Source organism: Pogonomyrmex barbatus, unplaced genomic scaffold, assembly GCF_055798465.1.
Source record: "Pogonomyrmex barbatus isolate J1 unplaced genomic scaffold, ASM5579846v1 scaffold10, whole genome shotgun sequence".
Classification (NCBI taxonomy): domain Eukaryota; kingdom Metazoa; phylum Arthropoda; class Insecta; order Hymenoptera; family Formicidae; genus Pogonomyrmex; species Pogonomyrmex barbatus.
In genome coordinates this window covers 768,602-794,812 of record NW_028297099.1, presented here as the reverse complement: position 1 = coordinate 794,812, position 26,211 = coordinate 768,602, and the positions used below count along the sequence as shown (strand labels likewise).

Genomic DNA, 26,211 nt, shown 5'->3' with positions numbered 1-26,211 from the left:
CTTATCTTATCTCTAGGCTGATTTCCTTTAAATGTAATTATCACCGAGTCAACCGGCTCAAATTCTATCTTATTTTCTTCCTTGTTCCATTTTTTTCTCATCATTCTTTCGATTTTTACGACATCCTCGGGTTTGGTGAGCAAACTGTAAAAATCCATGATTGAATCTAGATATAACGGAACAACGCCTCTGAAGCACGTGTCCCGGTCTTCTATTCCCGCGCTGTATTCATCTTTTTCTTTGTCTTCGTTGATCTTCTTAATTGCACTGTTAGCGTCTATTAGATTTAAAAAATATAATATAGCCGTCTTAAACCCGTTCATCATTATGCGTTTAGGATAAATTCTTTTATCTTTTAACATATATAAATCTTAAAATAATTGCTGCCTTTTTTGACTGTACCTGCTCTTTCCGTTATCCTGAGCGTAACCTTGTAGTTGCTTCCGAAATTTTCTTCAAATTCCAGCCTCCTACTAACCTTGGACACATCGATCTCACTGATGTGAGATAGAGGGCGGTTCGAATGGTGCGGACGTGTGCGAGTGATGTCTGGCGGTTTTTTAGTGTTAGAAACCCTCGGATTATGTAAATCAGCTCTTTTCAGAGCTCAATAGGATTAGATAGACGTGCAATAGTAGGATTTATTAAGGAACAGGTATTATTAAGGCAGTATAGAAAAACTAAAGGATTACGAGGAGCCCCCGGGAGAGGGGGAGCGAGAGGAGAGAAGGGAAAGCATAAGCCTGACACTTACAGAGAATGAAACATTAAAGAAGACAATAAGGAGGCTTGAAGCAAGATTAAACGTAGAAATGAACAAAGAAAGCAACAAAGGAAAAAGATCAGCGACGGAAGATACGCTGGATCAATTGATGCTCGATACGACGAACACTGAGAACGAGAATGAAGATTGGAAAATGGTAGAAAGAAAGAAGAAAAAGGCAAGGAAACAAATTCCAAAGACAGAGAAGAGCGCGGGAGAAATACGTGATCCCAGTAATGCAGTGTTACAAGTGCTTCAGGTATGGCCATAGAAAGGTACATTGTAAGAATGAAGAATGCTGTATCAACTGTGATGAAAGAGCGCATGGACACTGCGACGAACCAACGAAGTGTCGCAACTGCGGTGAGAGTCACAAATCTACAGACAGGAGGTGTGATGTATATGAGAGAAATCAAAGGATCAAGAAAGTGATGGCTTATAACAATGCTTCATATAGAGAAGCTATTGAAATTCTAGAAGGTAGTGAGGAAGGTCCTATGGAAGTTTATGACAGGTACGAAAAACCGAACAACGTTGGTTGGCCGCTCCTTAATAAACTAGGACAGAAGACGAGTCAGAGGCAGAAACCTCTATACAGAGATAAAGTGATTGGTAAAGTAAACAGTCGAAAAGGAAAAGGAAAGAAGGAAGAAGCAAGGAATGCTGACGATACAAGTAGCGATGACCCGCCCTATCTTTCTCCCGACAACTCTGGGTTTATAAGGCAGGAAAAGAAGAGAGAGGATGGAGGAAGGAGAACAAAGGCACCTACAACGAGAACTAACTACTATGCACAGTTTAATACAAGAGAAGGAGAAATCACCAAGGGAAAGAGAGGACTCGCACTAATACAGGATAAGGAAGGAAACTTAGCTGACAAAGACCAGGAAGGATATTCAACAGAGAAGGCATTGATTACAGAGAATGAAAAAAGAAAGGAATTTATAGCCAGATTGTTGGTTGCAGTGGAGAAGGACTGGGATTTGAAATCCTTCTTGGATCAGGCATTAGACGAGCTTAGACGAGACAAAGGTTGGGATGGAGATCAGATGAACAGAGAGCAAGACAAGGAATAACACCAGAAGGATATCCAATGGGATAGAAATAGGATATACAGGGAAGAAAGAAAATATAGAAAGAATAGAATAGTAGAGAAAATGAGACAGGATTTTTGGAAGGACAACGAATAGACTAATAGATATATTATAGTATTTAAGTTAAAATCCAAGACTTAGATTAAGATCCGTTTATCGTTATTTTATAGTTTAATATAAGATTAGTAAGATTTAGATTATGCATAAAATATAATAGTTAAAACTAAGTGAATATTAGACAATAAGAATAACAAGAAGAAAAGTGAATAGTTCATAATCGTTATGTTTCTCAGTATTAATAGAATTACAGCCAACTTATAAGACTGATGAAGGAATAATATAAGTAGGGTTATAATACATCAGCTTTTAGCATTTTTGGTTATGATTTACTTCTAGTTGCTTTTTATTTTCTTTATTTTATTTTATTTTATTTTCGTTGTTTTACAAGAAAGGCCATTACGAAAATTTTTATATACCTATAGCAAATTCTTTTATAAAAGTATCTAACTAATTACTTTATCTTATCTATACACAATGGCCCCAGTTACAATATTATTATGGAACTGTAGAGGGATTAGAAATAAAAAAGAAGAATTGGCCATGAGAATAAGAAATTATGACATCGCGGTTATAACTGAAACTAAACAGCCAAAAAATGTTCCAATCTATTTTTCAGGATATAAAACATATCGATCGAATAACCTTGATAATAAGGGAGGAATAGCTATTGTGATACACAACAGACTAGAATTTGAGGTTCTAAAGTGCCAAGAGGATATACACGAGTCAGTAGAAAGGTTAGGTATTACGATAAAGAATGTTTCAGGAAAAGTTAACATAGTCGCGGTATATAGGAGATCAGGTACTAGATTGGACAAACCCATATGGCGGAAGATACTCACTAACAACGGAAATACACATAAAACATATTATGTTGGAGACTTTAACGCACATAATACTATATGGAACTACTGCGGAGATACAGATAGAAATGGTGAAAATATGAGTGAGATAATGAATGAAAAGGATTTGGTATGTTATAACGAAGATATAAAATCCAGAATGGGAATGGTAGATCAAATCTCTAACAATCTAGACTTAATACTAGAATCATCGGAGAATCTAGACAATATAAGAACATATCAATTGCTGGACTCGTGGGGTTCGGACCACTATCCAATAATAATGGAGATGGATTTTGAAATCACAAATTAAAATCAAAAAGACAAACAGAATTTCATCAAGAAAAACGAAATGGGATAATTATAGAAGAAAGGTTACGGAAATCTGGGAAAAGGAAAGAGTTAAGGTTGGATTCAGGAGATAGGGACATACGGATAAGATACAATTTATTATGTGAAAGCATGAAAATGGCTATAGAAGAGATCACTCCAAGGAGAAGAGGCAAGGAGAAAGGATACAAAAATAATAAAATAAAAAGAAAAAGATCCCTCCCAGTTAAATGGTGGGACGGGGAATGTGAAGAAGCGATAAGAAATAGAAAGAAAGCACAAAAGAGGTTTATCAGAAAGGGAACCATGCATGCATACATTGAATATAAGAGGTGCAGAACTGTGGCGAGAAAAGTGATCAAATCAAAAAAGACACAAGACTTCGAATCATTCTGTAAATCAATTAACAAGAATATAAGTATGAATTATGTATGGAACACGATGAGGATATTCAAGAACTGTAGGGCAAAGATAGAATGGAATAAATAGAAAAGTAGGAACAGAGAGGAATGTATAAGAGAAATGATAGAAAAACTGGCTCCCCCGTCCGTGGAGAATCCACCGATGGAAATTAGAGAGGAACAGGAGGAGAGACTAGGATGGAAGGAAAGATTCACAACAGCGGAATGGAAAAGACCATTAAGCATGATAAGAAAGAATACATCACCGGGAAGAGATGGTATCGAGTATGACATGGTCAAATTATTACCAATCGGGATATAACAAGAAATGCTGATGGTACTTAACGAAATATGGAAGGGGAATATGCTACCAAGAAGTTGGCAAGAATATCAAGTGATCTTCATAGACAAACCAGGACAGGAAAAAGTCAGACCGATAGCCTTGGCATCATGCATAGGTAAAGTTTTGAAAAGGGGAGAGGGCGGTTCGAGTGGTGCGGACGTGTTCGAGTGGTGTCTGGCGGTTTTTTAGTGTTAGAAACCCTCGGAATAGGTAAATCAGCTCTTTTCAGAGCTAAATAGGTATAGATTGACGTGCAATAGTAGGATATATTAAGGAACGGGAACATCAATAGGGCAATATAGAAGAAATAAAGGATTGCGAGGAGCCCCCGGGAGAGGGGCGGCGAGAGGAGAGAAGGGAAAGTATAAGCTTGACACTGAGAGAGAATGAGACACTAAAGAGGACAATAAAGAGGCTCGAAGCAAGATTAAACGTGGAAATGAATGAAGAAAGTAACAAAGGAAAAAGGCCAGCGACGGAAGACACGTTGGATCAATTGATGATAGATGCGACGAACACTGAGAATGAGAACAAAGAATGGAAAATTGTAGAAAGAAAAAAGAAGAAGGCAAGAAAACAATTTTCACAGACTGAGAAGTGCGCGGGAGAAACTAACAACCCGAATGGCTCGAAGACACGTGATATAGGAGAGGACCAATCGGAAGAAGAAATGGAAACGGAGGGGGAAGGAGACACGTTACCATCGGCGGGCTGTAACAAAGGCTCGCAGTCAGTAAGTAGTAGCGAAATACAACAGACAAATAATACGAACAATATGGCAACGAGTAATGAGCAAAGAAAGAGGGAAGCATACGTGAGGGAGGATGGTGTGCTCAAGCACATTAGCGAGATTGATGTGTCTAAGGTTAGTAGGAGACTGGAATTCGAAGAAAATTTCGGAAGCAACTACAAAGTCACACTTAGGATAACGGAAAGAGCAAGCACAACCAAAAAAGGTAGCAACTATTTTAAGATTATGCACATGCTAAAAGATAAAAGAATATACCCTAAACGTATAATGATGAATGGATTTAAGATGGCTACATTGTTTTTTTTAAATCCAATAGACAGCGAACAGTGCTATTAAGAAGATTAACGAAGACAAAGAAAAAGACGGATACAGAGCGGGAATAGAAGACCGGGACATTTGCTTCAAAGGTGTTGTACCGCTATACTTGGACTCAATCATGGACTTCTACGATTTACTCACAAAACCAGAGGATGTCGTAAGAATAGAAAGAATGATGAGAAGAAGATGGAACAAGGAGGAGAATAAGGTAAAATACGAGCCGGTTGATTCGGTGATAATTACTTTTAAGGGAAATCAGCCCAGGGACAAGATAAGTTTCTTCAACGATTTAGCCGTACTAAGAATAAGACCATATGTGGCCCCAGTAATGCAATGTTATAAGTGCTTCAGATACGGTCACAGAAAAATACATTGCAAGAGCGAAGAATGTTGCATCAACTGCGGTGAAAAAGCACACGGCCATTGCGACAAACCAACAAAGTGTCGCAATTGTGGAGAGGGTCATAAATCTACAGACAGGAAATGCGATGTTTATGAAAGAAATCAAAGGATTAAAAAAGTGATGGCATACAATAATGCTTCGTATAAGGAAGCCATCGAAATCCTGGAAGGTAGCGAGGAAGGTCCAACAAAGGTCTATGATAGGTATGAAAAACCAAATAATTGGCCACTTCTTAGCAGACCAGGACAGAGGGCGAATCAGAGGCAGAAACCCCTGTACAGAGATAAAGTGATAGGTAAAGAAAATAACAGAAAAGGAAAAGGAATGGAAGGGGAAACGGGAGATGCAGATGATACAAGCAGCGATGACCTACTATACTATTCACCTAACAATTTCGGGTTCTTAAGACGGGAAAAGAAGAGGGAGGACGGGAGAAGAAGGACAAAGGTACCTGTTATGAGGACCAATTACTATGCACAGTTCGACACGAGAGAGGGGGAAATTACGAAGGAAAAGAGAGGAATTGCATTAATACACGAGAAGGAAGGAAATTTGACAAACTTCCCTAGCAACGAACAGGAGGGCTACTCAATAGGGAAGACATTGATTACAGAAAATGAAAAAAGAAAGGAATTCATAGCCAGACTGTTGGTGGCAGTGGAAAAGGATTGAGATTTGAAATCCCTTTTGGAACAGGCACTTGATGAGCTTAAACAAGACAAGGGTTGGGAAGGAGACCAGACGAACAGAGAGCAAGATAAAGAACAACACCAGAAGGACATTATACGAGATAGAAACAGGATATACAGAGAAGAAAGAAAATATAGAGAAAACAGGATAGTAGAAAAAATGAGACAGGATTTTTGGAAGGATAATGAATAGTTCAAAAGTCATATCATAGCATTAAGTTAGAATCTAAGAGTTAAACTAAGAATCGTTTATTGTTTTTATATAGTTTATAACAAGATTAGAAAACTTAGATCTTCTACAAAATACAACAGTTAATTTTTAAAGATTATTAGACAATAAGATTAGTAATAAGGTAGTTCATAATCGTTACGTTTCATAGTACAATTAGAATTATAGTCAATCCATAAGACTGATATTCTCAGTAAGCACTGCAGAATTTGATACTTAACTGCTTTTGTTTTTAAATTTTTTAAACTTTTATACTTTCAGATTATTTTATTTTATTTACATTTTAATTTAATTTAATTTTATTTTATTTTATTTGTTATACATTTTATTATCGTTGTTTTATAAGAAAGGCCATTACGAAAATTTTTACCTAAAGTAATTTTTCTTTTACAAAATAATTAAGTTGCTATTTTATCAGTGGAGGTCGGACCACTATCCAATAATAATGAAGATGGACTTTGAAATCACAAATTACATCAAAAAGACAAACAGAATTTCATCAAGAAAAACGAAATGGGAAGATTATAGAAGAAAGGCTACAGAAATCTGGGAAAAGGCAAGGAAAGAGTTAAAGTTGGGTTCAGGAAATAGGGACATACGGATAAGATATAATTTACTATGTGAAAGCATGAAAATGGCTATAGAAGAGATCACCCCAAGGAGAAGAGGAGAGGCAAGGAGAAAGGATACAAAAATAACAGAATAGAAAGAAAAAGATTTCTCCCAGCTAAATGGTGGGACGGGGAATGTGAAGAAGCGATAAGAAATAGAAAGAAAGCACAGAAGAGGTTTATTAGAAAGGGAACCATGCATGCATACATCGAATATAAGAGGTGCAGAGCTATTGCAAGAAAAGTGGTCAAAACAAAAAAGTCACAAGACTTCGAATCATTCTGTAAATCAATTAACAAGAATATAAGTATGAATTATGTATGGAACACGATGAGGATATTCAAGAACTATAGGGCAAAGATAGAATGGAATAAATGGAAAAGTAAGAACAGAGAGGAATGTATAAGAGAAATGATAGAAAAACTTGCTCCCCCATCTGTGGAAAATCCACCGATGGAAATTAGAGAGGAACAGAGAGGAGAGACTAGAATGGAAGGAAAGATTCACAACAGCGGAATGGAAAAGAGCATTAAGCATGATAAGAAAAAATACATCACCGGGAAGAGATGGATCGAGTACGACATGATTAAATTATTACCAAACAGGATACAGCAAGAAATGCTGACGGTACTTAATGAAATATGGAAGGGGAATGTGCTACCAAGAAGCTGGCAGGAATATCAAGTCTTCATAGATAAACCAGGGCAGGAAAAAGTCAGGCCGATAGCTTTGACGTCCTGCATATGTAAAGTCATGGAAAGGATGGTAAATGAGAGATTGGTATGGTGGGCAGAGAAGAATAACTTAATAGCCAGGGATCAAAACGGATTCAGGAGAGGAAAGTTTTGTGCGGACAACCTGACTCAAATCACTGCAGATATCAGGAATGGATTCTTCAGAGGAGAGTACACCACAGCGTTATTCGTGGATGTAACTGCGGCCTATGATAATGTAGACTTAAACATCCTTATCGAGAAACTAGAAGAGATAGGATGCCTCAGAGATATAGTAAGATTTGTGTACACGTGGAGCAGGGTCAGGTATACTCAGTTTATTGTATCTGGGGAGGAGACCGTAGATAGAAGGGTACATAAAGGCCTGCCGCACGGGGCTGTGTTGAGTCCATTGCTGTACTCGCTATACACTAGGAAGGAATATCATTGAGGAGTTAGGAAGGGGGATACGAACAGTTCAATTTGCGGACGATATTGCTGTATACACCACAAGTTTATATAGAGAGACAAACACTCTCGCAATTCAGGAAGCGGCCGATCGTCTGAAAAGATTGGAGGCGCTGGGATTGGAATTAGAACCTAGAAAAACGGTTCTAATGGAATTTAACAAGCACGGAGTACGAGATAAAAGAGTGAAGATAAGATTAGGAGAGGTGGACATACAGAATAGCGCGGGGGCAAGATTCTTTGGGTTATGGTTCGACAACAAGGTTAACTTTCATCACCAGGTTGACCTGATCAGAAACAAGGTTAAGAAGGCAAATGGACTTATGAAGTATCTAAATAAAAAGAAAAGAGATATGGAAGTTAACACGGCGTTGCTGCTTTACAAAACTATAGTAAGGTCAGTTGTGAATTATGGACTATTTACTCTACTTCCCCAGGGAAGCCAACCAAAGGTTATTAATGGAAAGGACTCAGTATGCAGGACTTAGGACAGCATTAGGCTACAGAAATAGTACACCGAACAACGTAATTATAGCGGAATCGAAAGTTATGTTGTTACAGGATAGGGCAGAAATGCTAGCAAGGAATTTTCTTTTGAAAATTATGATATATGGAGATGAAGAGACGAGACTAAGAATAGATCAATTGGAAGCAAATGAAAACTATGAATGATATATCAAGTCTACATCGAACAAAAGTTGCCTGGGAAATGCTTGGTCGAGGATAAAATGGTTAAAGAAGCACACGGGAGAAAGAAGAAAATTTGAAATTTTCGAGACGGATTACGAGGAAATTACGGAAGAAATAGAAACCAATAAATATACAGCGAGGCAATGGAAAAAGAAATTCCATACAGACAAACAGCTGATTGAAGCTATCATAGAAAATAACAGGATCAGAGGCACTATCAAGTAATGTACACGGATAGCTCCAAGGATAAATCGAGCAAATCTACAGGAGTGGGACTGGTTATAGAAGAACAAGACATAGCGTATAATATAAGCCTATCAAAAGAATGCTCATCTTTCACAGCAGAAGCTTTTGCAATTAAAATGTAGTTATGTTGGAACTAATCTATCAAGAAAAAATAGAAGATAGTCAAAACTATTTAATTCTCACCGATTCACTTTCAACTATACAAGCCCTGGAGAATAACTTACTCCAGGTATATGAAAATATGTATATTATAAAAGCCAGAGCTTTATATAGGAAGATCATAAACAGCAAGAAATGTAGGATTATTATAGGATGGGTCCCTGCGCACGTAGGGATCACGGGTAATGAAATAGCAGATAAATTGGCGAAAGAGGCCTCTCAGGAACCCCCCACGGAGGAAATTAAGGTCCCGTATAGTGACTTCAGAAGCATTTTTAAACGAGAACTCTGGAACAACACACAAAATAGGATTATAAAAGATGCAGAGTATAAAGGAAAATTCTATTTTGAGAATTTCTATAAAAGAAAAAGAAGAAAACCATGGTTCAGTAATACTAACGAGGAAAGGTATCTTATAGTGTGGATTAATAGAATCAGGTCAAATCATTATAATTTGAATGAGTCTAGGCTAGGAAGGGGTATATAGAGGACGCTAGGTGCGATTGCGGAAATGAGTGCGAAAGCCTGGAGCATGTGATATGGTAGTGTGTGAGGTGACGAGGAGAGAGAGGGGATGGACTTTGCTGCAGAGTATGGGGGTGAGAGGGGAAGTGGATTTAATAGCGGCTATCAGAGAGTTAGATTGGGTAGTATTAAAAAGCATTTATAAGTTTTTCAAAAAGATAAATAGAATTATTTAATATAAGACACAGAGAGAGTAAAAAAAAGGATTTAGATAAGTCTGTGTCATATAACCCTAGGGTTGAAGGCACATAGTTGGAAATTCCGACATCCTCCAACCGGAGGGAAAAAAAAAAAAAAAAATGCGGTGCAGCTGAGAACTGAGCTATGTAAATTCGCGATGGCCGTTGGCAAGTGTTGTCGAGTAAGTTCAACAGTGTGACGGGAAAGTTGGTTCAAGCAAATGTCCAGCAAAACGAACCGGTTGTCGACTCATTTCGCACAAGAAGAATGGCAGGATTAGAGAGCTATGGGGACGTATACAGAGGTCGACCTGCCAGATTGCGAGAGGCAGGGAATCAGAGATACTATGGTCGAGAGGTTATCCGTCCTCTGGAGATCCCCGTCATCCATCCTTTGGCAGAGGACGATCCACCGGTGATCGACGATGGTAAGTCATGTCCTCATTTTATTCGCTGGTCACATAATTTTTGCGAGAACATCTATGTCGATATCTAATATCGTCGAAAAATCGGCCTTCAACTGAGACTTGCATCATTATATTTGTCCATCTTCTTTTAGATATCGCCGTGAACAAATACGTTGGTCTAGGCTGTGGATTAGCGAGCTTGATCACGGGAAATCTACTAATTCATCCTTTCGTGGTGTTACGAAGGCAATGTCAAGTTAACCCAAGTGCAACCAAGTATCACTTAATGCCCATAACTCTAGTACCCGTGATAATACGTTTGCATCAGACTCAAGGTATAAATACGCTATGGAAAGGGATCGGCTCAGTTCTACTCGTAAGAGGCATGACATTGGCCGTGGAGGATCTGATTTCAAAAATCACGCCATGGCAAAAGTAAGATGTTTGTTGGAGGATATGCCCGATGTTTTGTAGCATTTGTAAATATCATAAAATTGTTTTCTTCTTAACTCTTAATTTTTAATTAAACGTTTAATTTTTAGGAAGATTACTTGTAACAGTTCGATGAAAGCATTCGGTCAGCATATTCTTCTTAAATGGTAATTATACTAATCTATATCGGCATGAGTGAATAGCAACCAGTTACTTATATATAATCTTGTATGTGTTATGTAGCATCTCCATAGGTATAGTGACTCCTTTTTATTCTGCATCACTTGTGGAAACTGTTCAGTCTGAGATTGCTTCTGAATGTCCTGGAATCTTAGACGTTTTTCGGGACGGTGCAATTCGTCTACTTGATGTATGCAATAAAGGTAGACTCATTCCAATCTATGCTCTTATACCGCCCACTATAGTTTATGGAGTATCGAAATATCTTTTTACTCTCGTTGTGAAAGGGATTGCTAGTCGGATTATGCATGTCAGGCATAAACATTCACAGGAAGCAAGAGTATGTATATTTAATTTTCTAAATTAAATTTTCTGTCATATATCAAAAACTAAAGGGATGCAAATGATAGATGTGACTCTATACATTATATTATTTTAGGGTGCATACAGTAAGGATTTGCTATCCGAGAGCATAATACAGGATATTGAAACACAATCTATTCTTGTTTCAATGTGTACGGCCGATATTGTATTTTATCCTCTCGAAACTGTTATTCATCGGTTACATCTTCAAGGTACACGCACCATCATCGACAATTTGGACACTGGAAGAAGCGTTACACCATTATTGACCGGATATAGCAGTGCGGCCGATTGTTACCGCACGATAATCTCAACTGAAGGTCCACTTGGTTTATATAAAGGATTTGGTGCTCTTATCTTACAATTTACAGTACATTTTATGGTATTACGCGCGACAAAATGGCTCCTGACAGAATTGGGTACGATGCTGATGCCGAAGCCTAAGCCGATAAAACCACAGAAATCCCCGTACTATGACGAAATATAAAAAAATCCGCAACAAGATGTAAGATATACAAAATTATTTATTATTTGCCTTTATTGATCGCCATACAAGATAGAAGATTGGATTTATAATAAAAGATAATATTCAAATATAGTCTTTGGCAATTTTAATGAAATGAGATTTTTCAGATTAGAAAACTTTTGTTCTCCATGTAATTGATGATAAAATTTTTCGTATCTGCGCGACTATGATCACGCGAATTTTCTATATTGTACGTTTTACAACTGATGCGAATTTAAATAGAAAAGGATAAATAGTGTTCTGCATAAAAATCTTTAGAGATTAAATATTAAATTTGTGAAATATGGACAATATTTGTAGATAGTCATTCTTATATAACATAGCCATTTTCAAGTACTTTCTACACATGATGAAATGTAATTATATGATTTGTGACTTTATTAGATTATACCAATGTATGTTATAGATTGTTTATGAAATAAATAAATCATATTAGTATATTACAAATGTACATTATAGATTTATAAGTATAGAATTAATGTCCTTAATATTTTCTACAAGACATCTTACTATGAAATAAATATTTTAAGAATAAATTCTATGCAAATATCTCTGGTATATTATATTTTACACAAATGTTTTAATTTTAAGAAATTAAATTTAAAGAAATAATATATAAACACACACACACACACACACACACACACACACACACACACACACACAAAACATAAATAACATGTTTATATCACAATATATAATGTTCCAAATTGATAAAACTAAAACAAAAAAGTAATAATATTTCTATATACGAAGTATACAGGACAATTCGAAAGTAACATATATTATTTACATAAAATTATATGTATAGGCCAACAATTGTTTTTTACAAAATAATTAAAATAACGATTTAAGCGGATGCTATAATTATTTTTCGTTAAAAGTATTATTTCCATCTACTAATAAGAAAATAATTATACCAAAGAATTGCATTCTTTAATTAAATGTTAATTATATGTTATATGCTGAATGTCTTTCTCAATTAATTATGTACATGCTGCGCTTGTTGAATATCATCCTCGTTGCTATCATCTCGTTTCATATATTGAGATTTTTCGAGGCCTTTTACACATCGTTCTGTGATGTGAACGGACACTATATCGCTGCCTGGTACTTCAAACATAAGTTCTAAAAGCAATGAGTCTATTATCGATCGCAAACCTCGTGCTCCTGTTTTTCTTTCCATTGCCAAAGAAGCAATTGCATCCAATGCGTGCAGATCGAACGTTAACTCTACCTATAGAATATAAAATCATTATACTTCATTACATATAATTTTCATATTAAGAAATGCAATGTAAAGACATTTATTTTAACGCCGTTGCAAAAGTACAATAATTAAATATACCTTGTCCATCGAGAATAACATCTGATATTGAGGAATAATAGCATTTTTTGATTCAGTAAGAATTCTTGCTAGCACAGTTTTGTTGAGGGATTGGAAAGGCACTAGTACAGGGAATCTATCAATAAATTCAGGTATCATGCCAAAATCTATAAGATCTCTAGCCTCCACTTGTTGCAACATGTTTTCTTTGTTATCTTTCTCAGAAAGCGACATATTGGCAAGATCAGCTAAAAATGCAGTGCTGTTGTCCGCAGTTATCTTGTTGAGTTTATAATATTCCTCTAATTTACGATGTGCTATCAACTTGCCCAAACCACTGTAAGCACCTAATGCGATGAAGAGAATATTTGTAGTGTCCACTTGCATTAGTCTATTTGCATAGGCTTTTTTCGTCATTGTCTCTGGTACATTTGCAATTGTTCCTTCCAACATCTTCAACATTTCTTGCTGCACACCCTTTCCAGCCACATCATGGTAGTTTCCACAGGTACTTGCTATTTTATCGACCTCATCTAGAAAGATGATGTCTATTTCAGCACGATCCACTTTATTGTTTGCATTCTGAAGGAGTTTAGTTATGATAGTATCTATATCCTCGCCACGATAGCCGCTTTGAGTAAGAGTTGTACAATCACAAATCACAAATGGAACATCAAGACACTGCGCTATTGTTTGTGCAAGTAACGTTTTACCAGATCCTGTAGGACCAAGCAATAATATGTTGCTTTTTTCTAATTTCAGTTGATGTTGCTCATTGTCTAATATAGTTGATCCAATGGCCGATCTGCTTATCTTCTGTGAACCTCTTGGTGAATTGGCTACTTGCTGATACTCTGGAAATGGAATTCCAACACTTAATATAGCAGTATGAAACCAAAAGAATCGATAATCATATAATAAATTATTTTTTATAATAGATTATAAAAAATACTTTTAAATTGCAAACTGTTTTAAATTTGAATTATTTTGAAGTTGTATTGATTTTACATTTAATAAATTCTGGTTATATATAGATAATATATACAAACTGTATATTTAAATTTTTTTTTAACACTTTCATAACTTTAGAGTACTTTACAGTACTGTTTACATCACTTATCATCTGTATCAATGTAATTAATATTGACCAAATTAACATTAGTTTGCATTTGTAAGTTTTGGACTGATGAAATTATTGCCAATTCGTTTATAGTGATTGTAAACGACAATACTTAGCACTTTTTTCGCATATTCCTGACCCACAATATGTCTGTCTAAATATTCAAATATCTGAAAATATTATTTTGCATCACTACTACATTTTTTCTTGTTTAAGCTAGAGCATAGCATGCACTTGGATTTCTACTTAGGAAAAGGCCTATCTACATAATTAAATTAAATGATCAGAATTAAAATCAATTACCTTTTTTGGAGATGGAAGTGATGTCATATAACATTTTTGTTTACTATCTTTTAATTTATACTCAGACATTGTTTACGACACACAATATTACAGCAGGAACTTGTTACCTGAGAACTTCGTGCAGGATATAGAAACTGTTAGATTCCAATAGGAAAAATATTTATTTAAGGAAATACACTATTTAGCTCAAATAAATAATGATTATTAATATATTTGATGCGAGTATGACGATAAAAGAGTGATTGATTCTGCACGAAAGAAAACAAAAACTGAATTATTTTACCTTTAGAAAATGCCACCGATACGAAAGTTAAGACAATGGAAGAGCGCATCTCTCTCGCGGAAAAAAACAAAAGATTGTAGCAGTAGATAATCGAGCGATATTATAACAAGCACAAGAATAAATTTAACAAATGCAGTCTTCCTGTTTCGATGTGTAACCAGTTCTTCGAAATTTATTTATTAGTTACATCTTCATAGTACACTAATATTGACTGGATGTAGCAATGTATCCAGATCAATTAGTACCCCATGATAATTTCAACGAAAAGATAATTTGTTTTCTACAAAGAATTTGAGACTACTCTTTTACAATTTACAATGCATATGTACTGTGCGTAACAAAACATGACAAAGTGATTTTTGACAGAATAGAGTATGATGCGGATGCTGAAAGCTAAACTGATGAAACTACAGAAATCTATTACTATAACAAAAGTGTAAAGAAAATTTATAATAAAATATGATAAAATATACAAAATTATTTATTTTTCTTATTAATTATTATACAAGACAAAGAACTAAATTTATAAGGAAGATAATTTTCAAGCATAGTCTTTAACAATGTTAGTAAATTAAGATTCGCAGATTATACTTCAAAATTTATATTTTCTACTGTAAGTTTTACGACTGATGTGAATTGATGTGAAATAAGAAAATTTGCGTATTATAAAAAATTTTTAGAAAACGTATCAAATTTATGAAGTATGAATAATATTTATGGAATCATCATTGTATGAAATATATAGTTATGTAACTTACATGGCTTTATTAAATTATATCAAAGTATATGTTAAATTGTTTATGAGGTAAATAAATCAAAATATATAATTGCATAGAGATTTATTATAAATTCATTTATATAATATATATAGAGGACATCAGATCACTATAAAATGAAGATTCAGGAAAAAAAGTTCTATGCAAACGTCTTCACTTTATTATATTCTGCACAGCCTATTTTTTTCTTTTGCATAATTTTAACCGGTAATTTAATTGTAATTAGTGAGAATTAATAAAGATGTATATAAATACATGATAATTAGATAGTTGTAGTCGCACATTATATTCATCTTCCTTTTCACTAATCTATTATACTATGTACAATATATTATACACAACAGTTGTACACTTATATATCGACATAAAAATAATTTTTTTCATATTATTCCTCATTTTCTTTATTTTCTCTTGTAAGTGATCTCCTATTATATCAGAAAAACAAGCGCTGGTATTTGTTAACCTATTGGGTTACAAGAACGTTCTTTTTCTTAATTTTTTTCAAACAACGCGTAACAATAGTACTTTTTTTTACAAATAATCTTGACATAACAATATATAACACAAAAAAAGTTTATTTTGTGAATAGTTGCATTAAAATTCTTTTTATTATTATCTATATTAATGGCTTTTTACAATTTCATATTGTAATCAATTAGAATGTATTGTTTCATTATATATATTTCTATGTCTTAAACCAGTTCATTTAATCAATTATATCATAATGGGAGTTCCTTTCCCATCGTGTCAAATATATGTATAATATTTGAGTTCAAATTTTGAATTCAAAATTAAATTTGAACGCCATGATTGAATGTGTATATATACTTTAATTATCTTTTTATATTTTATTATTAGATATAAATGCTCTTTTTATCAATGTTACCATCAGTAAATGCATGTAGGATGCAAAACTTGATTGGCTGTAGAATGCTATGTGTGGTTTTTTAACTTTTCCTGCAATATGAATCAAATACAAAAATTTATTTAAATTTATTTCCTATTATTGATTTAGAACTGTATTTTCTTATTATTGATATTTTCTACTCATGCGACACTTTTTTTTTTAGTAAAAGCATGTTTCAAGTAAATCAAATGTCAAGAATATGACTTATAATTTGCAATATTATTTTTATTATCAAATCATATTAAATGTATCAGCATTTATATCTATATTACTTTATTACTCTGCAATAAATATGATTTCTCCATAAAATAATTTCAAAAAATTTATATGTGCAAAAAATTGTGTGTGTGTATGTACACATACACTATAGAATTATATATCTTTATATATATATATCCTTTTTTTTACAAATAATCAAATAATATATATATATATGTCACGTTATTAATTTTACATATATAAAATTAATGATGTAGCAAATATGTTCAATATAATACATAAATGGATAAAAGTTATAGCAAAATAAAAATAATAGATACTGATGAAATATATAGGACAGTTTGAAAAGGCAATGTATATGCGTTGTTTTCGTATTTTTAATCTATAAAATAACTATATATATAGGAAAACATTGTTTACAAAATAATTAAAATAGCGATTTACGCGAATTTAATTTAATTTTTGTCTAAAAACATCTATCGATAAACAAAGAATTATACCAAAGTGTCGCATTCTTTAATTATTTGTTAATTATGTACATGCTGCGCCTGTTGAATGTCATCCTCGTTGCTATCATCTCGTTTCACATATTGAGGCTTTTCGATGCCTTTCACACACGGTTCTGTGATGTGAACGGACACTATATCGCTGCCTGGTACTTCAAACATAGGTTCTAAAAGCAGTGATTCCATTATCGATCGCAAACCCCGTGCTCCTGTTTTTCTTTCCATTGCCAAAGAGGCAATTGCATCCAATGCGGGCATATCGAATGTTAGCTCTACCTATATAAAATCATACAATAATTCATTACAATTTTCATATTAAGAAATAGAGAGATATTTATTTTGACACTGTTGCAAAAATATAATAATTAAACTGTACCTTGTCCATCGAGAATAACATCTGATACTGAGGAATGATGGCATTTTTTGGTTCGGTAAGAATTCTCGCTAGCATAGCCTTATCGAGAGTATGAAAAGGCACTAATACTGGGAATCTGCCAACAAATTCAGGTATCATGCCAAAATCTATGAGATCTCTAGCTTCCACTTGTTGCAACAACATATCTTTTTCTTTGTTATCCCTTTCGGTGGAAGGTGACATATTGGCGACATCAGCTAAAGTCGCCGCCCTTCTACCCAAGCTCTCTGTTGCAGGCGTTGCGCCAAATCCGAGATATTTTTCCGATTTGCGTCGCGCTATCAATCTATCCAAACCGCTATAAGCGCCCGATGCGACAAAAAGGATGTTCGTAGTGTCCACTTGCAATGTTTCTCCGCGCAACTTTCTCGAGCTATTTCTTTCCGGTACATTCACAATTGTTCCTTCCAACATCTTGAGCATTCCTTGCTGTACACCTTCTCCGCCCACATCACGTAATTGATGGATTCCAGGGATAGCTCCTATCTTATCGACTTCGTCCAAGAAGACAATCCCCATCTGAGCACGATCCACTACATAGTTGGCATCCTGAAGGAGTTTAGCTATGACACTCTCAATGTCCTCGCCAACATAGCCGGCTTGCGTAAGAGTGGTGCAATCACAGATAGCAAACGGAACATCCAGACATTGCGCTATCGTTTGTGCGAGCAATGTTTTGCCAGAGCCCGTAGGACCGAGTAATAATATGTTGCTCTTTTCTAACTTTAGTTGATGCTGTTTGCTGTCTAATATAGCTGATCCAGGAGTTGATTGACTTGCTTTCTGTTCGCCTGTATTGACCGGATATTGAAAACTGACTCCTGGAAATGGATTTCCAATGCCTGATATATGCAGTAAATCTGAAAAAAAAAAAAAAAATTGTTTTATGATAATCGTATGTATTAATGTATTTTTATGAGGGAGCAGATTATAGAAATAACTTTAAATTGTAATCTGCTTCAACCAAATTACATTAATTTTACATATGATTTCTTATTATATTATTATAAATAACAATTTCATCTGTGTATGATATATATATATATATAAAATATACATATACAAATTGTATGATACTCTCTTTATCTTTTAATATTTCATAATAATGGGACATTGCTAGTTACGTGGTTTAGGACCTCCATGATGAGTGAAGGAATGAGTCTCCTGTGTGACTGGATTAACATTAGTTTGCGTTTGCGAATTTTGAACTGGTAAATTATTATAAATCCGTTTGTAGTGGTTGTAAACAGCAACACTCAGCACCTTTTTCGCATATTCCTGACCCACAACATGTTTGTTTAAATACTCGAATATCTGAAAGTATCGTTTTGCATCACTGCCACTTTCTTGCCCTAAAGTTGAAGCAGACATATTCAACGTACCTGATCTTATTTAGAGAAAAAGGTCTGTTCATATAATTAAATTAAATATGTTAAATCAATTACCTTTTTTGGAGGTGGAGGTGGCTTTCTATAGAAGCCTTGCTTACTGTCTTCTGGTCTAAGTGCCTCTTTCAAACTTCTTTTTGAATCGATTTCTGACAGCACAACAAAGAAGTGGTGGCACTTTTCACATTTGACGAATCTTGTGGATGCTGTATTATTTGTAAAAATGGTAGATGCTATATTAGAATTTAACATTAGTATTTAAAGATAGATTGTATTATAAATTTAGATGTAAGAATTTGTGACAACTATGACAAGTTAAACATTCATCTTCAAATCGTATCTGTTCAGTGATATCTTACTTACAGACAAATGTTTCAACATGGGTACAGGGATCTCCACACTTTGGACAAGTAAGCGTATTCTTCTTTCCACCACCAGTACCATTGTTCGAAGATCCACTTGATGAAGTGGTATCTTTGGAAGGTGGTGTAGGATCTGTTGGAGCTTTATTCAAGATACCACTAATCGTCAGGGTTCTACTGGCCACGACGACTCTTACAATTTTATGTACTGTATAATTGCAAAAAATGATCTCTAATTAAATCATCACCTTTGTATTTGACAATTTTAACTATATCATTATTTATTCAAGATAGAACCATATATAAGATCTGTTGATAAACAAAACTCACCATGGCTGGTAACATGATTAGAAGAGGCTAAGCGACCCGCACTGATTAGGCAGCAACGCACGCAACTCATGGTCAATGGTGGATCTCGGTAGAATTGAAAGACGTGGGGATGACAGGGCCTAGATTATCTATTCCGCGGATTCGGATCTAAAATCAGAGAGGTATTCCTTTGCATATAACCATATTGCTGAATTCGAACCAACAGTTAATGGCTGCGCTCGGACGTTTGCGAAATAACATCGAACGACGGTGCAGTTACGTTGTTTATCGCGTGTCAAATGAAGAAGATCTATGCGACGCGCTCAGTCGATTTCACTTTTTCTCCCTCGAGACGTCTTCCAGTCCTTTTTAAAAGATACACTGCGATTTCGGCGCAGATTGCCGTGAACCAGATTATCGTGGAAAATCCGCGGAATTCTGAACGGGTGGCGCGTCTCGAGCGGGGGTGACCTACGTGACAGCCGAAATCTGCGACATCGCACACAACATTGGCATCGCGCGACACGCGCAACGATGATAACATGAAGAAAAACAGTCATATATCGATACTGAGAGAGGGAGAAGAGGGGTGAAAGAGAGAAAGAGCGAGAGAAAGACATAAAGAACGAGAAATGCACAGAGAAACGGGAAAGATAATATCCGTATGCACTCAGTCGCGATCTTACCCGATTTGGTGACGATAAGGAAACGCGACGTCAACAAATATCAATGCCGCGGACGCGCAACGCGGCCAACGGCACGGCAACTTGAAAAAACATACGTGGGCGCTCCGAAAGTTTCTTTGACGATTCCGCGCCCTCTCACGCGATTTCCTGGACTCAATTTCGCGAGCGCGAACGCGAACGCGACGAACGCGTGCCCATCTGCCCACATGTGCCCAAGACTTTCTTTGTGTCAATTCTCAGTAGAAGAATTCGTCTTGGTCTACGGTAATTTTTCAATTTTCCTATTTAATTCAAAGATAAATTTTCCCTTTCTTTACTTACTCGTAAATTAGTTTTCTATCTGAAAATAGCATCGCGTATATTTATTCTAAGCTAGTGTTTATAAGAAACATAGGTCCTTTGTAACCTTGTTATATTTTCTACATTTAAAATCAACATCTATAATTAGATACTGGAGAAAAAAAAAAGAAAAAAAATGGAAAGTATAAAAGATTCTTGCCAGAAAAAAAAAAAGAAAAAATTTCGATCATCGATATTTGTGAACTTTAGATGGAGGATTCCACGGCACGGAATGTATAACTACAATGTATAAAATCTCAATGTTTAACTACAATGTATAAAATCTATCGCAATATTACTTTACATAACATATAACAAAATTTTATATATATATATATATATATATATATAAAAACATTTTTATTGTATTTTCTTAATTGCGCATATAAACCCTCACGTAATGTCTTTGTCATACCCGATTATTCAAAAAATGAGATCTCGTTATTAATATCTATATCCTCGAAGACACGTCCTGATACACATGATATGCGCGAAGTCTGAGAAAAAATTGTTGCTACGTGGTTTAATAAAAAAAACCAAGGTTTTCCTGTCACATTTGTGCAAATATATGTACACACCTCGCGATAAAACTACATGCAAATCCGACAGATACATTATTGCCGTAATATTCTCTCGGAACATCTCTGACGGAGGAGACCTTTGACAATTTGACGTAGCCGTAACCGAAATTGGAGGTAAATTCAAATTGATCCGTGCGATGTCTCGGACTTTTTGATTAGGCGAGATAAGCCCGCGTATGCTCGATGAAAAATACGCGTCAGCCGTACGAGGAATTCATGCAGAATTCATGCAAGAGATATTCGTAACCTACATTCGCGAGTCATATGAATCGAACGACGTAATACGGTTTTTCTCATTGTTATTGATAAAATGTTTCGCAAATCGATCGATATGAATTAGATAATAACAAAGAGTAATTTTATATTATTATTATTTGTACGTCGAGTATATTTTTCTGTCTCTTGTTATCTGAATAGTTATCAGTGCGATTGTGTAATCCACCCTAATCTTAAGTGAGTTACGTATGTATTACAGAAAATTTGGAGAAAGAGGACCTCAATACGGATATAGAAGTAGTTAAAACGCTTTCGCTTATCAGAGAGAAATTATATCGAGAACACATTTATTGGATTTAATTGCATTTAATTGCATTAAGATTCTGATTTGTATATTTATTTGACATACTGTTACTATGGCTCTTCGTTCAGTAAATACTGGTGATAGCAATTTGGATATCAAGATCATCGAATGGCTGCAATGGAACAAGGTATGATATTTGTGCTAGTAGATATCTTATTTTTAACATAATAATGTATTCAAATAAATGCATTTATTTTGAATTTTTATATTATAAATTTTTGTACTCGATATTATAGGATTCAAAGGCAAAAGATGAGATATTTGAATACTTGGACAATGGACATGTAAAAGCATTATCACAGTTATTTCTTAAAAGACTCGAATTTGGTACTGCAGGTCTTAGAGGTTGCATGGGACCAGGTTATAGTCAAATGAATGATTTAGTCATTGTGCAAACTGGTCAAGGATTGATAAAATATTTAATGGATACAATATTTGATGTTGCACAGAAAGGTATTGTAATTGGATATGATGGTCGTTACAATAGTAAGAGGTGAGTTATTTGTGATATTATAATACAATTTCATTGTAATACAATGAAACTATTTTTCAGATTTGCTGAGTTAACTACTGCAATTTTCATAGCCAATGGTGTTAAAGTTTATTTATTTTCCACGATCTGTCCTACACCATTTATACCTTATACTATCTTGAGATATAAATGTGCAGCTGGAATTATGATTACTGCTTCTCATAATCCGAAAGATGATAATGGTTACAAAGTTTACTGGGAGAATGGCGCACAAATTATTTCACCACATGATAAGAAGATTCAAAGCTATATTCTTAATAATCTTGAACCACTCGAGTCTTCGTGGGATGTAAGCAAAATTTACCAAAGTTCCTATTATAAAGATCCAAGAGATGACATTATGCAACATTATTATCAAGACTTGAAAAATAATGTTCTATATCCTGAAGTTAATAGAAATACCACGATAAAATTTATATACACTGCCATGCATGGTGTTGGACATGAATATATGACAGCTGCGTTTAAAGCAGCAAACTTTAAGGTAATATTTTTATAACTAACATTAGAAATATGACTACTAAAAAGATCTTATTGAAGACTAGAAATACTTATTGTCTTTCAGCCATTTATAACAGTCGAGGAGCAGAAAATGCCAGATCCAGAATTCCCCACAGTTAAATTCCCAAATCCAGAGGAAGGAAAGAGCGCTCTTGATCTTAGCATAAAGTTGGCGAATAAAAGTGATTCGTCTGTGATACTCGCTAATGATCCCGATGCTGATAGACTTGCATGCGCTGTAAAAACGAAAAGGTCTGTGAATTTGTAGCCTGTAAATTTGTATCTAACTATAGATGAACTATGAAAATATATTGGATGATATATTTGATCTTTGTAGTGGAGAATGGCATGTCTTCTCTGGAAATGAACTCGGCGCATTATTGGGTTGGTGGATGATTCACACTTATCAGGTATTACATCCTGATAATGATATGAGTGATACATATATGTTAGCATCAACTGTTTCCAGTAAAATCTTAGCTTCAATGGCTAAAAAAGAAGGTTTTAATTTCGAGGTTTGTATATTTAAATAAATATTTTAAAATGTAAAAGATAATATATTTGTTTTAAATCTAATAAGAATATCTTGTTTTTTAATAGGAAACTTTAACAGGCTTTAAATGGATGGGTAACAAAGCTATAGAATTAATGAACAATAATAAGGAGGTCTTGTTTGCATATGAAGAAGCTATAGGTTTTATGTGTGGTTCTAAAGTCCTGGACAAGGATGGTATCAGTGCTGGTGTACGTGTAGCTGAATTAACAGCTTATCTTGAAACGATAGGATTGACTTTATCTGATAAATTAAGGGAAATATATGAAGAGTGGGTTACATTACATTTATATAATATCTGAAACATATTTTAATTTAATACTAAATTAAATTTTAATTATTCTATGATATATAGATATGGTTACCATATCAGTGACAATTCGTATTGGATATGTTATGAGCCAGATATTATTAAAACGATATTTGAACGATTAAGAAATTATTCGGATAAACCAAATACAGTAAGTACTATTTTAATTTTTATTTTAGGTATTTTATAAAAAGATATTTTTTTCTTCTATCTAAATGTTTAGAAAGAGCTTGCATGCTAATTTGTACTGCTTGTTTAAATTATATACATTATTTATATTTTTTAACTTTGTTTATACTTGTACAATAAGAAACAATTAAAAAAAATTAACTAATACAAAGTTTGATAAATAGTATCATATCACAATATTACGTAAGACTCTAAAAAGCACGTCTGACAAATATATCTAGTTGTAGTTGTACTTGATTAAAAAAAAAAAACATTTTCTAGATAATTTAAAAATATAGAGATATAGATATAGAGATATACAGCAGATTATATAAAGCTAGTTTTCTATCGCAAGTGTTACAATGAGCGCTATTTCATAAACGACTAATGTATTCTAATTTGTATCTAATGGTATGCTCACAAGGTCAACAAGTATATGTGATGCATGAAATAGCATAAACTGGTTAACTACTCTGAAAGTGTAATAAAGCGCTGACGTATTTCTGCATGTGTCATTCTAACTGACAGTCGTATTGGTAATGGCGCTTTATCGCTATTTTCGTGATAAAGTAATAATAAACACGATGTAAAAGTGTTGTGTTCGATAGAGCAATAGCTTTTTATCGAAAATCAGAAATTTTATCGGAATATTTAGTTTGGATTTGCTTTTTCTAGACACAATTGTTTTTATATTTGATGTATCAATTTGTGTTAATGTAGTGCAATAATATGTGAGGTGTATAATAACGATTAATGATAAACAAAAATATTTTTAAAAACTTATATAATTACATTTCCTTTTTCTTTTTTTGTCTTCGTTTAATGCTTGCTAAGATGACAAAAAACAATATCTGCAATAAGTATGTAAACATGGCTGTTATATCATTGACACTACTACCTTCCGTGCTTCTTGCTGTTCTGTTTATTCCAGTAATATTATCGTTATATCATCTCACACCATTTCTCGAGGAAGAAACAGATATAACTGTGTAAGTATATATAAGCTTCTCACACATTTACTGTATTAATTGAAACGTGTTAGTATTGATTGCTTTAGCATAAAAACAGATTTATTTACATTTTCTTTATTGTTTTGTATATATTAATGATAAATAGATTAAGGCATATAAAAATAAAAATTCTTTTAAAGAGAATTGGAAATATTTGGAATTTATTTTAGTGTAAAAACATTTTGTGTTTTTCTTTGTTTTTCTTATAAAGATTTTAATGTAATTATTTGTTTAATTTCAGTACCCAACTGGAATTCTTAAAGGAAAATACATAATAACTGGCATTCGCGACTTAACAACAGGCTACGACAATACAAAGCCTGATAATAAAGCAGTTTTGCCTGTATCCAAATCTAGCCAAATGATTACATTTACATTCAAAAATGGATTAGTTACTACTTTAAGGACTAGTGGCACGGAACCTAAAATAAAGTACTATAATGAATTATGTGGATCGCCTGGAGAGTAAGTTCTTCATAAACATTATTTACAATATTTACTTTATTTTTATTTAATTCTAAATATAATTTATTATTTTTTTTTAAACAATATTTTGTAACAAATTTGAAATATTAATTTAATATTATATCTTATTATATAACATTTCAATTTTTTTAGGGACTTGAGTAAATTAAAAAGCATTCTTAATGAAATGGTATCGGCTATTGTAATAGAATTCCTTCAACCAGAGGTTAATGGACTTATCGCTCGTGAAGAATAAATTATATTAATCGCATTATTGTGTACATTAATAATTAAGTTATTTTAATTATTAGTACATCTTATAATCTATTTTTAAAAATACTTTGCTGTAAAATGATTTTGAATATTTTTGATTTATAAATTTATTTGAGCATGTGTATGTGTGTGTATATATATATATATATATATATATATATATATATATATTTATTGTTAAGTTTATAATGAATCTGCGATGTATCAACTTAATTATGTCACGAAAGTGATATTTCTGTGTTGTAAGCCTATCATACAATAGAAAATGGCTGTGTACTTATATACATGTTACATATATATATATATATATATATATATATATATATATATATATATTATGTTTCATATGTCATTACAATTATTAAGGGAAAATTGATTATATGCATTCATATATTCATTGCTTAAGTAAAACAATTCTACAATTAATTGTAAAATACTATAAGAAATGCATAATATGTCCTGTGGTTAGTCAAGAGATCCAAAGTTAATTCTATCACAAATTATTTTCTTTGATAATATATAATTATAAAAAATTTCTCTTAAATTTTATATTTTCTCTCTCTGTGTGTGTATGT

At 33.7% G+C, this 26,211-nt stretch overlaps 6 protein-coding genes across 19 annotated transcripts in view; 4 read left to right on the top strand and 2 right to left on the bottom strand.

The window, feature by feature from the left end:
* The window catches only part of LOC148937850 (uncharacterized), a 2,188-nt gene extending 293 nt beyond the window's left edge, over positions 1-1,895 (top strand). The window contains exons 2-3 of the mRNA XM_089070546.1: positions 671-920; positions 967-1,895. Coding sequence (XP_088926672.1) covers positions 671-920; positions 967-1,839 — 1,123 coding nt within the window. The 3' untranslated portion in view covers positions 1,840-1,895. The remainder of the gene's footprint in view (positions 1-670; positions 921-966) is intronic.
* A 1,923-nt stretch (positions 1,896-3,818) lies between these two features.
* On the top strand, positions 3,819-6,647 carry LOC105433765 (uncharacterized). Its single transcript, XM_089070545.1, has 3 exons — positions 3,819-4,013; positions 4,126-4,698; positions 4,901-6,647. Exons 1-3 carry the CDS (start codon positions 3,819-3,821, stop codon positions 5,975-5,977), a joined length of 1,845 nt encoding a protein of 614 aa, XP_088926671.1. The 3' UTR covers positions 5,978-6,647.
* Positions 6,648-9,686: 3,039 nt separating this feature from the next.
* On the top strand, positions 9,687-14,098 carry LOC105433732 (mitochondrial outer membrane protein SLC25A46). Of its 5 annotated transcripts, none has more exons than XM_089070661.1 (6): positions 9,687-10,243; positions 10,375-10,657; positions 10,765-10,821; positions 10,898-11,037; positions 11,122-11,174; positions 11,274-12,170. In XM_089070661.1, the coding sequence occupies exons 1-6, from the start codon at positions 10,084-10,086 to the stop codon at positions 11,682-11,684; spliced, it is 1,104 nt and encodes a 367-aa protein (XP_088926787.1). In that variant the 5' UTR covers positions 9,687-10,083; the 3' UTR covers positions 11,685-12,170. The 5 variants fall into 5 exon arrangements, with proteins under 5 accessions (XP_088926787.1, XP_011647479.2, XP_011647480.2 ...); XM_011649177.3 differs by adding an exon at positions 13,813-14,098 and having other exon boundaries at positions 9,688-10,243; positions 10,898-11,174; positions 11,274-11,702; XM_011649178.3 differs by having other exon boundaries at positions 9,688-10,243; positions 10,898-11,174; positions 11,274-11,702; positions 11,831-12,170.
* On the bottom strand, positions 12,207-14,609 carry LOC105433764 (ATP-dependent clpX-like chaperone, mitochondrial). 2 transcript variants are annotated; one of them, XM_089070663.1, is made up of 4 exons: positions 14,474-14,609; positions 13,764-13,904; positions 13,072-13,583; positions 12,207-12,960 (listed from the first exon to the last, which is right to left on the bottom strand). In XM_089070663.1, the coding sequence occupies exons 1-4, from the start codon at positions 14,505-14,507 to the stop codon at positions 12,706-12,708; spliced, it is 942 nt and encodes a 313-aa protein (XP_088926789.1). In that variant the 5' UTR covers positions 14,508-14,609; the 3' UTR covers positions 12,207-12,705. The 2 variants fall into 2 exon arrangements, with proteins under 2 accessions (XP_088926789.1, XP_088926788.1); XM_089070662.1 differs by having other exon boundaries at positions 13,072-13,904.
* Positions 14,610-15,582: 973 nt separating this feature from the next.
* Positions 15,583-19,800, bottom strand: ClpX (Caseinolytic protease chaperone subunit). 4 transcript variants are annotated; one of them, XM_089070650.1, is made up of 7 exons: positions 19,660-19,800; positions 19,331-19,537; positions 19,025-19,200; positions 18,704-18,893; positions 17,541-18,439; positions 17,198-17,440; positions 15,583-16,489 (listed from the first exon to the last, which is right to left on the bottom strand). In XM_089070650.1, the coding sequence occupies exons 1-7, from the start codon at positions 19,727-19,729 to the stop codon at positions 16,466-16,468; spliced, it is 1,809 nt and encodes a 602-aa protein (XP_088926776.1). In that variant the 5' UTR covers positions 19,730-19,800; the 3' UTR covers positions 15,583-16,465. The 4 variants fall into 4 exon arrangements, with proteins under 4 accessions (XP_088926776.1, XP_088926777.1, XP_088926778.1 ...); XM_089070651.1 differs by having other exon boundaries at positions 18,716-18,893; XM_089070652.1 differs by having other exon boundaries at positions 19,025-19,173.
* On the top strand, positions 19,685-25,758 carry Pgm2a (phosphoglucomutase 2). 6 transcript variants are annotated; one of them, XM_089070647.1, is made up of 12 exons: positions 19,685-19,820; positions 21,720-21,951; positions 22,061-22,317; positions 22,378-22,840; positions 22,922-23,109; positions 23,195-23,372; positions 23,458-23,681; positions 23,766-23,871; positions 24,723-24,748; positions 24,820-24,877; positions 25,140-25,363; positions 25,517-25,758. In XM_089070647.1, exons 2-12 carry the CDS (start codon positions 21,877-21,879, stop codon positions 25,617-25,619), a joined length of 1,902 nt encoding a protein of 633 aa, XP_088926773.1. In that variant the 5' UTR covers positions 19,685-19,820; positions 21,720-21,876; the 3' UTR covers positions 25,620-25,758. The 6 variants fall into 6 exon arrangements, with proteins under 6 accessions (XP_088926773.1, XP_088926771.1, XP_088926774.1 ...); XM_089070645.1 differs by lacking the exon at positions 19,685-19,820 and adding an exon at positions 20,450-20,588; XM_089070644.1 differs by lacking the exon at positions 19,685-19,820 and adding an exon at positions 21,057-21,358.
* Positions 25,759-26,211: the final 453 nt, after the last annotated feature.